General features: G+C 45.6%; 1 protein-coding gene across 1 annotated transcript; it reads left to right on the top strand.

The window, feature by feature from the left end:
- On the top strand, positions 1 to 2,773 carry LOC133492800 (paramyosin-like). The gene has a single exon (XM_061805508.1). It carries the CDS (start codon positions 594 to 596, stop codon positions 2,103 to 2,105), a length of 1,512 nt encoding a protein of 503 aa, XP_061661492.1. The 5' UTR covers positions 1 to 593; the 3' UTR covers positions 2,106 to 2,773.
- The last annotated feature ends 8,116 nt before the right edge of the window (positions 2,774 to 10,889 follow it).

Genomic DNA, 10,889 nt, shown 5'->3' with positions numbered 1-10,889 from the left:
GTTTGGTTTCTACAGTAAATCAAAGTTTGGAGCAAATCAAAAGCTTCCACAAAGGTGTTTGATTCAGTTGTCTGGTTTTCTCCAAGAAGAGCCATCCAATATCCTCGATCCCACTTAAAAGAAGCAGACAGTTTTGGAGTTCCATGCGATTAAGCGCTAACAGCCTCTGCTTACATAATAATTGGATGACCTCACTTGTCAATCATAGCAGCACCTCCCACTAGGCATAATGTTGGTCCCAAATGATCCGTCTACTAACTGGAGTGACCAGACGGAGTTCCCTGGACCTCTGACACCTACAGACACTGCTTACGAGAGCAGACAAGTCTGCCAAAAAAAGGGACTCGAGCTTCAAGTCCAACAAGCATTCAGCAAAGCTTGTTGTTCTCAGTTACTTGTCAAAGTCACGGGATCCATTCAGGGCAATTCTAGAGCGTTGATGGCGCATTACTAATTTCTGTGACATCATGCACGTCTTTGATGCCTTTGTGTCTTTGATAGTGCAAGTCACTAGTATTGGACTTGGAGAGGGTTTCGCACAATATACTGCACTTTTCATTCTGTATTTGTGAATAAGGAGTCCGATACGAACAATGGCGAGCTCAAGCACAGATTCCGAGTGCATCCTCAAGTGGAAGAACAGGAAGCTGATGGAGAAAGCTCGTGAATTCAACAACCTCTGGGCAAGCGACATCCGGGGTCGCAATCAAAAAGTCGAGGCAACGCAAGCCAAGCACCGGGCCCTCGAGGAGAAGCTGGAGACGATCAACAAGGAGAACGCAGAATTAATCTCACAGCAGAAAATCTACGAAGCCAAAATCTTCCTGCTGACACAGAAGAGGAATCTCCTGGAAAACCAAGTGCGTGACCTGAAGGCACTGGAGGTCAAGATGAAGAAGAGGATAAGCGATCTGGAGCAGATTGAGGGGAACTTGGAGATGAGACTGGAATCGCAGGCAGAGCAGCACAAGGAAAATATCAAGAAGACAGAGGAAAAAATCCATAACAGGTTCCGCGATAAAGAACGGGCACTGCAGGCGAAGGCGGATGCGCAACGCGTAGAGATGGAAAACATAGAGAAACGTGTCCAGAACATCAAAGACGAAAACAGCACACTGAAGCAGGAACTTAAACGTGCAGTGCGACGGTATGACAAGGATCGCGAAACGCACCGAAAAATGACAGCCAAGATGGAATTTGACTACCAGGTAGACCTGAGGACGGCAAAGATGAAGAACAAGGTGCTGACGGACCGAGTGGAGACCCTCTCGACGACCACAGAAGACAAGGTCAAAGAGAACGAAGCCCTGAGAGAGAGGCTCAAAAGCAAGACCCAGGAATGGGAGAAAAAGCGAGTGGAACACGCCGACATGCTGCTCCAGATCGAGGCGTTGACTGAGAAGCTGCAGAGGGAGCAGAAGCGCACGGCCACGTTGAATGAGCGCGTGACACGGATGGAGAAGGAGATAGAGTCCATGTGGAACAAGTATGAAATCGAGCAGAAGGCTCACCTGTTCACCAAAAAACATTCGGGTTTGGTGATGCGGAAACACAACGATCTGTTGGATAGGATCAAGTTCCTGGACCACCGGATCAAGAGTCAACAAACCAGCATTCAGAAGCTGGAATCTCACCTATCCGCCAAGTCTACCTTCATCCGGAACATCAGCCTGGACATCGAGACGTCAATGTCGCTGGTCAATGACCCCAAGAAATTCATCAAGGAGATCATCCGCATCAAAGCAAAACTGTTTGCCGATGATAAGGACTCGCATTTGTTGCAAACGGCCGAGCTGGTCTTCCAAGCTGTGGAATCGCAAAAGTCAAGGTATGATCGCTACGACTCGACCATACACAATCTCCGCAAGCAGATTAGGAATAAGGAGCTGCACATGCTGCGGCACATCGAGAAGATCGAGAAGCCTCGAAGCGAGCTCATCAAGATAGTCAATGAACAACGGCGGGAGCTGGCTAAACTCAAGAGCGAGATGAACCAAGTAACTCACACGCTGCGGGAAGTCAACAACTACCTGCCGCAGAAGGTTCAGTCGTGGGTCAAGGACAGGATCAGCGGGGCGGTCACGACTGTCACCCCAATACACTAGAACAGGTGGTGGACAACCACTTTGCGTTTCATGTTCAAACTATTTTCTAGTACCTTGCTTGGATTTACAAGATAAAACCTTGACAACAACATGCTAGCTGAGATTGTATTCGCTCCTCAGTGCAAAACTTTGGTGTATGCGACATTTTGGGGAGTCCAAAATTTGGAGATGCTCCTTACAGCCACATTGATCTGATAGCCTTTAAAAACAAACGAGGTGGCAGACCCTCTATCTCTGGATCCATAAACCCCACAAGACTAAAGGTAAAATATGAAAATAAATCAATGCAATTCAGCACTTGACTCCATGCCCAGTTACATTGCTAAATCCCCCTTAGCACGCCCTCACTTGTCACATGGAATTCTACCCAGGTCTTGCCAACAATCTACACCAGGTTGTGTTTCACCTTCCTGTGTTTTACACCACAATACATGACCTCCAACTGTAGTGATCTAGTTTCCAGGTTTCTGGTTTGCAGTCACTCAGCCAGGTTCACAAATAAGCTCTGTAATATTTATGCTATGTGTACTGTTAAAAACCACGATTGCAATGACCGGTGTAAGGCTGTTTGATATCTTGTGTATGATTGCTGTGTTTTTGACTCTCGAAGATTTTATTATTCTTTCAGAAACTGGTCATGAGAAACTAAACACATTGTTTCTATTGCACTGTGAGGCTTTTTGTTCATTTTTTGAGAGCGAATACTCACATCAAACTGTATTCCCTTTTAAAATCTAAAAGTGTCACAAAGGATTTTCTAGGAAAGTGATACAGTTCCTCCCCCTGGATGCTACTTGGTAAGTGCAAACACCTCCTGCAGCTAGAACAATGTCCAAAAGTGTTTTGAAAGTTTCTTTTTCAAAACTCAGACTGGGATTCCCTCCCATACCCCAGTTAAAAGAGCAGCCCGACAAGTAGACGTTCGCTCAGTCCCAGCGGTTGAAACTGGGGAAGGTTTTTGGGATGGACTTCAGACGTACAAAACCTGGCGGGAGTAGGTCTTCAAATCCGAGTTCCTTGGTCTCGGTGGGGAGGATTTAAGACACAAAATTTGGGTGATTGAAGAGTTTCATGTCACCAAATGTTTGAGGTCAGAATACATTTTGCCAATCCCCAAAATGTCGTTCCAGGTTACAAAATAATTTTGAATTTTGAAGGGGATATTTTAGTGGCATCAAATTTGGGGAGGTCATAACTTGTATCCATCACAAAAACTGTGGTTGTCACAAGTGATTGGCTGTCTTTCGTCGAGGTTTGTTAAGTTTTGTTGTGATTTGTGTTCGTTGGCCTTCTGCTTGTTCACATTTCTAGATGATGACGACGCCACTAATGTTTGAAAAGTATTTGGCCTTATTTGTCATGGTCAGCGTTTGCTTTTGGCTCTCTTGCGCCATCGACATTAGATTTACGTGCATGTCTTTGACCCTTTACTGTACGGTCGTGCCGGTTGATGCTAACCCCCCCCCAGGCCCCATGTCCCACCCCCACCCCCCAGCCCTCATCCCCACTTTATGATGGAAACCGATACAAACACAGTGATAGGGTTTCGGGATAAATTATTCACGCTCCCAGCGCTCTACCGCTGCCGTTTTGGGACCGCGGTGGACGCAATAAGACAATGATTGCCATATTGGAGTATCGCCGTGCTGTAGATTTACAGCCTGCAGGGGCGCCCGTCCCGTCGGCGTAATGTTTCCAGCATCTGCCGGGATCAGGCATTTAATTGAAAAGAATTTGTGGAGCGCAAGTGAGGGAGGGGAGGGGGGGGTGGCGTTGCGGGCGCTCAAGTCCGAGCTGTCCCACGAGAGCGGAGTAATGAAAAGAAAATAACTCCTCTCCTCTTTAGTGCCTATGGAAGCCATAAAGAATAACAGGACATGGTGATATAACAGTGGAGCCCGAGCGGGTCCGGAACTTCCAGCCAAGTGGAGCATCTGCTAAGACGGTTGCCGATCGGATTAAACGTTCCGGCCACTTTGCCTGCCGGGACAACCTGACGGTGACGCTTCATAAAGCATCTTTTTGTCAGATTTATTTAGACATGAAAGATGTGTTTCTACTTTCGTGTTGCCCGCTCCCCATGTCCCCCCCCCCCATAAAACAAACGGGCCGGGCGGCAGACATCCTGGAGGCCGATAGAGGATAAGTGATGAGTCTAGCAGGAGCACGGGCAGGATAACAATGCTCACCTTTTAATGTGGCTGCACGCTACCTTTGGGAGTCTGCACAATGAGTACGCGTAAGCATGGGCTGTGTTTGGTTGGGGGTGTGGGGGCGGGGGATTGTTAGGAAGACAGTCAGCCATGGGTGCAACATTTTTGAGGGGGCTCCCAAGATTTAAAAGAGACGTAAAGCCTCAAATTTGAAACCAAGGAGGCATTGCATATACATTAAAAGCAACACCAAGCATATAAACAAAGGCAGATGCAATGTCTTGCGATCAAAATGTATTTTTTTGAATGAATACTTGGATACTAATGATACGACAGCGCCTGATAAAAAAGTTCTGCAGTTTTAAATTCACATACCTTTAATACATTTGCGGAATAAACTACATCAAATATTATGCCTCTGCCTCGAAGTCCTGCATTTGGGTCCGCCGTCGTACCGGAGTGGCAGAACGAACTGGGTTAACTGGCCGGTTCATTCCGGAAACTGGGTCATAAACGGAGTAGCAGTCCGACAAGGCAGAGGTACAGAAACGCTAGGCTAGGTGGGAACCAAAAAAACATGCAGCGAGGTCCGATGACTATGGGGCAAGCTAACAGCTCGACAGGACAGGAACAAACAAAAGGGCACAGAATTGCTGTGACTAGGGTTACTCTAATTCACGCATAGAAGCGAAGAGTCCCACAGGAAGTGAATGCAACTCACTAACGCGAGGCAACGAACTGGCAAATGCCAGTGACAAAAACTCCCAACTTAAATGCCAGTCTAATTACAGTCCCAATGTGAAACAGCTGTGAGCGGTGACAGGTGTACCGCCCAGAGCAGTGGCGTGGCCACGCCCCTCTTGGCGGTGGCCACATAAAATCATGTGGTGGGCCGGATCTGGCCCCCAGGCCTTGAGTTTGACACCTGTGGTATATGAAAACTTGTTTTTGCCAGCATGCACTGGAAACGTCTGTTCCCACACTGCTGAACTATGTGTGAAAATATACTTTTTCCATCCACTCTATCACACAAGCAAGCTATAAGATTAGGTTTAGGGTTAGAAAGTAGGATGTGTATATATATATATCTATATATTTATGTACAATGTATCTACATCGGGAGTGCTGGAGAGTCTCAATGCGGGTGTTGACTTGTCAGAGTCCAGAGCTGCTGCGACAGAATGCGACACAAGATCCGGAGGGGTGGGGTGCAGGGGATGCGGGGGAATCCCCCACCACACACAATAATTCGAACGGCCAAAAAGTAAAGCCCGGATTTAATATCCGCCGTCGCACAGCTGCCGATATGCGAATAACACAGCTGGTATATATCCGTGGCCGGTGTCCATCTTATTCCAACCCGGTGTCAATCACCTGGGGATTCGCAAGACAATGGCGGCATGGTAACAGGAAAGAACGTGTACCAGGTCTAATCATTTTTTTGTAATCCCCCTGGGACCACCGCGCAACCAATGAGGTCTTCCAGACATATATAAACTGAACTGAATTGTAAAAAATAAATAAATAACCACTCATCCATTTGCTGCAGAGACTCTCCACACTTCGCTTTTTTCCGGCACAGGTACATTAGAAATTACAAATAAAGTCTGTAAGCGCGATTGTAAAAATACAACATTATTATAGTATTTTACTTTGCTTGTATCTGCATGGGTGCCATAGTGGGTCAGCTGGTAAAGCGTTGGCATCTCAGTTCTGAGGACGCAGGTTCGATCCTAGCCTGGTGTAGAGTTTGCATGTTCTAACCGTGCCTGAGTGGGTTTTCTCCGGGCACTCCGGTTTCCCAAAAACATGCAAGATTAACTGGACACTCTAAATTGCCCCTAGGTGGGATTGTGAGTGCGAATGTTTGTCTCCATGTGCCCTTCGATTGGCTGGCAACCAGTTCAGCGTGTACCCCGCCTCCTGCCCGTTGATGGTTGGGATGGGCTCCAGCACTCCCCGCAACCCTCGTGAGCATAAGCGGAAAAGAAGATGGATGGATGTATCTGCATGTCTGCATTGTACTGCAACCCCTGGTGGACAAGTTGGGCACACTACAAGGAGCAGCACAATGGATTGAATTGAAGCGTTAAATCTTGTTGGACAAACTGTGACGCTACATTTCTATAAAATATCATGTTATAGTTGTTTTTTTTTTTTAGGGAGGGGAGGGGGGTTTAAAAATGATCAGCGAGAACATAGATAGATGGTGGACAATCATTTGGATTATACGACGACGTTGTCACTTCTGAGGAGCTGACGGCCTCTGATTTTAACCAGAAAGTTTTTTTTTTTTTTTTAAATGTGCGTTGGAGGCCCTCAGTTCAATCAATCATAATCACACACACACACAGACACACACACACGCGTGCACACGCACACACACGCGTTTCATCAAGGTCATAAGCGCTGCTCAGACCTGACAGGTAATGGTCCTGTGGTTTGGACACCAATCAGTCTCTGAAAATGTTTACATTTCAAACATGCTGCATGTTTTTGGGACATTCATGCATATATTACTCCATCAGAGTTTGCTACGTTTTCATGTGATGTTGAAGACGCTCGTGCTTGCGAATAATGTAATGACATGTTTACTACACTCACCGCTATTTCCATAACTGCGTCGGCAGGAATGGGGTGGGTCGACCGGGCCGGGGCGGTGGGTGGCAGTTGGGGGGGTTAGTTGTAAAATTGCGCGGTCAACTTGGGTTGTGTGATTGGGAGGCTGTGCTTGATTATGGTGGACTGCCGGGGGTGGGGTGGGGGAGTGGGGGGTCTTGTCTTCAAGGCCTGCTCAAGGTTTGGGATGGAGCAGACGTACTATATTACTACGGTCACTGAACAGAATCATTTTCTGACGTGAATTTAGCGTAGCTCAAAGGTAAAGGCAGTTTATCACCCCCCACTCCCAAAAATGATAAAGCGAAAAAACTGAAGTGAAAACAAATATTTTGGCAATATTTTTAACATAGTTGGAGCACACCATTTAAATAAAATTAGTTTGTAATAAAAAAAACTATGACACCAATTAAAAACAATATTTTTACATTCAGTTCTAGAATATTGATAGAATATTTGTTTTTGTTTTTCCCATATTACAAACTATTTAAATGCAATTTTTACACTTTCCAAATAGATGCTGTTCAATTAAATCTTTTGATTTTTTTCCACCAAACTTTCTTCAGACCATATGTAAAATTTGAAATAAATCATCATAAAATATAGTGAATTTACTTAGGATAGAAGTAAATGATAATAAGAAGAATATAGGGATAATGGACATCGATAATATTCAAATATCGCAGCTGTGGATATTATAAAGCTCTGAGCCCATTTTAGTTCATTAGATCTTATCCAAGCATCGGAAAACTCTTACACCTTCCAAAATGAAACGCTAAATAATCATTTCGATGTCAAAGGCAAACTATTACTACTGAGAAGTCAAGTTACACCCCCTGAGGAGGAGTAGTAGTTGTTCGGGGAGGGGGGGGCTTGGGGGGGGGATCTGATACTGATGACTGTGTGTATAGAAGGTGAAAGAAAGCAAAGAAACAGAGGCGGGATGAAAGGCGTCGTCGTTCCCTTGTGATGTCGGCTGCAGACGTCGTGGGTCCCGGCGTCGGGTTCCCCCCCACCACCACCCGACTGGCCGGAAGTGGCGCGTTTCCCCTGGCGACAAGCTCTTCCTGCAAAATAAAGAAATGATTAGAAAGATGACAGCTGGGCCAGACGACTGCAAAGCCTACAGAGAGGAGGGTGTCAATGGACCGGGGGGGGGGACCCGCCAGAATTACATCACCCCCCCCTTTGCTCCCCCCTGCCGATCTTATAATGTTTTCTTCCTTATTCCATCCATCTTATCAAGTAAACGGGATCGTTTTTTTGCACGACTGCATCTGGATCTCAAATCAGCTTTCCCCATTTAAAATAATGGAAATGCCATTGATCCGTTCCAGTCTGCCGCATCCCAAAAACAACATTTTTTTTGGTAATGGAATAGACAAATAGCACTCCAGGATATTGTTATTTTATAAAAACATACAACATACACAAATGGCATGATTAAATTAAAATTAAAATAAATGGGTGCTAGTTTGTTCATTGAGAACTTTCAGCCATTCTATCATCAGTACGGCGCTAATTTTAATTGTACTACACAGAGGGTGAAAAATATGACTGTGAATGCAGTTTTACTGTCTCTCTACATTCGTTGCCTCACTACTTGTGTTCAATCTCTTGCTTAAAGCAGTGTAACGTGGTTTTTAATATTAGCACTAAGACAGCGGACTATAAGTTTACGCTACACTGTTTTTAGATACACAAAGTGCAATTGTCTTTCTCTTTTTTGAAGAATTGTTGACTAGTTGCCATTCAAAATCCTGTTCATTTTGTATTCCTAGATTTTTTAAAAAAATCTTTTTGACTATCTCGAAACATCAGCTTTACAGATGCCATGTAAAGAGTCACAATATTTACGTCATGTTCATTTGTCCAAGTGGACAATCATTTGGTGGCGAGTCGTAGTTTCGTAACTGCCGACAGTCCCAGAGGACGGGAAGGATGGCAACTCTGACACTACCACCCCTGAATCATGTATCCAGAGTCTGAGGGCTAAGGGTCCAGGGCTCAGCGGACAGTGACCCCTGGAAATCCCAGCGTGTGGCAGCCAAAACGGCCCCCCTCCCTCTCGACGCCCCCTTTTACTTCGTTGCAGTGCAGTACGGCCTTTGGGCAGACCCACATTCCATGGCAAACTGCTCTCGGAGCATTTCCTGCAGAGGGTTTAAAGCTGCATTAAAAATTATATTTTGTGCTCAGGAATGGATTTAGTTTTTTTCTGGACAATAATGCTCTCATTTAGCCGTTTTGATTGTCTTTATACAATCACTAAAGCCCCAAATTGTCCATATCCTGGCCAAATGTTGACTTAGTTGTTGTTTTTTTTCATCTGGCTGGAACTAATACAAGATAGTCATTGTATCATTACTACTAGCCTCTATGTGACTTGGTATGGTAACAGTGAACAAATATGTAGATGCCCATTCGACTTGAATCACATGAGTCAGTCCGTACTGAGACATTAAACGTATACAACGGAACTGTCCAAGTCTGAAGCTAACTTGACTCTGTAGACTGGTACTGTAAAAACGAAGGCAGAGCCCAGACACCCTGCGGAAACTCATTTTGTCCGCTTGTATCCGGGATCTTGTTCTTTCGGTCACGACCCACAGCTTGCGCCCATAGGTGAGGGTAGGAACGTGGATCGACTGGTAAATTGAGAGCTTCGGCTTTCGACTTAGCTCTCTCTTCACCACAGCGGACCGATACAAAGTCCGCATCACTGCAAACGCTGCACCGATCTATCCATCTCCCGTTCCATTCTTCCCTCACTTATGAACAAGACTCCAAAACACTTGAACTCCTCACCTTGGGGCAGGATCTCATCCTCGATCTGGATCATGGAATACAAACACAAAATATGCATGTTAGGTCTTGTTTTTGTCCACCTGGGATCGGCATCCTCAGGTTCTTCACGGTTTTATCTGAATTGCCTAGCCTGTCGAGTGACATCCTAGTCAGCGAATGAGAGTGTAGAGTTGGTCATGTTGACCCAGGATGCCGCGAATTGTTAAGTGGCTAACAGTTAGCCAGTCTGGGTTTTAAGTTACTACATTGTGGCCATCAGCACCTCTCAAATGCTTGAACGTGCACCACAGAATAGTCCAAATCTGCCAGTTCAATCAGTGAACCTATACAATTAAATCTGACGTTAGCGTGTATGTGTGTGTACGTTCAGCGGATGTCACGGACGATTCCAGGTGTCGCAAGTCTGTTGCTGTGGTGATTAGTAGTGACATAGGTTAACACCTGCTAGTGCTCACTCATGGAGATTAATGTGGCCTCAAACACACACATACATACGTACAAAGAGAGGACCTGTGTCCCCTTTAATGGCCACTGATAAAAGACACCCACCATCCTTGGAGGGATGTCAGTGCTGCTGCATTTAGACATTTTCAAGCAGCTCATGACTATCGAGCAGGGATGGTCGCGACCGCATCGAGTTACAAGGCCCGGCCGCTGACAGGTAGACAAATGCGGGTTTGTCCTTACGACCAATTGACGCAGGATGAGGGAGCGCATCGCGAAGTCGGACGGACGCCCTGGGCGGCGGCCAGCGCCGCGCTGCACGTCTTGCTTGCGCTCCGCGGATGGAAAGAGCAGATGTAGCGGCACAATCAATCTGTCACGTACACCCGAAACGGTTTGTTCATGAGATGATTTTACATATTGAACCTTTGCCGATGCACGCCGGACCTCCGAAAATGCACACGTTGGATAAAGTTATGTGACTGCCTGCGTAATCATAACCAACTCAATGACTAAATATTGTTGTCCCTTTCACGTGTGATTGAAGGGAAATTCTTGTTCCTTTTTCAAAACAACAAATTCACCCAGAAACCACATACAAAATTCCCAACAAAAAAAATCTACAGGCACACCCAAAATAGCTAAGCTAAAAAAAAATTGACGGTAAAAAAAAATTGATATGCTTTTTCTGTGGGTTACGTGGCTCAAAAATATTGTCTATTTATATAAATATTGTGCTTTTCGGTTTGTGTACCGTCGC

The sequence above is a fragment of the Syngnathoides biaculeatus genome, chromosome 19 (genome assembly GCF_019802595.1).
Source record: "Syngnathoides biaculeatus isolate LvHL_M chromosome 19, ASM1980259v1, whole genome shotgun sequence".
Taxonomy (NCBI): domain Eukaryota; kingdom Metazoa; phylum Chordata; class Actinopteri; order Syngnathiformes; family Syngnathidae; genus Syngnathoides; species Syngnathoides biaculeatus.
Note: the sequence above shows the minus strand (reverse complement) of the source record. Positions and strands in the feature narration are given on the sequence as shown.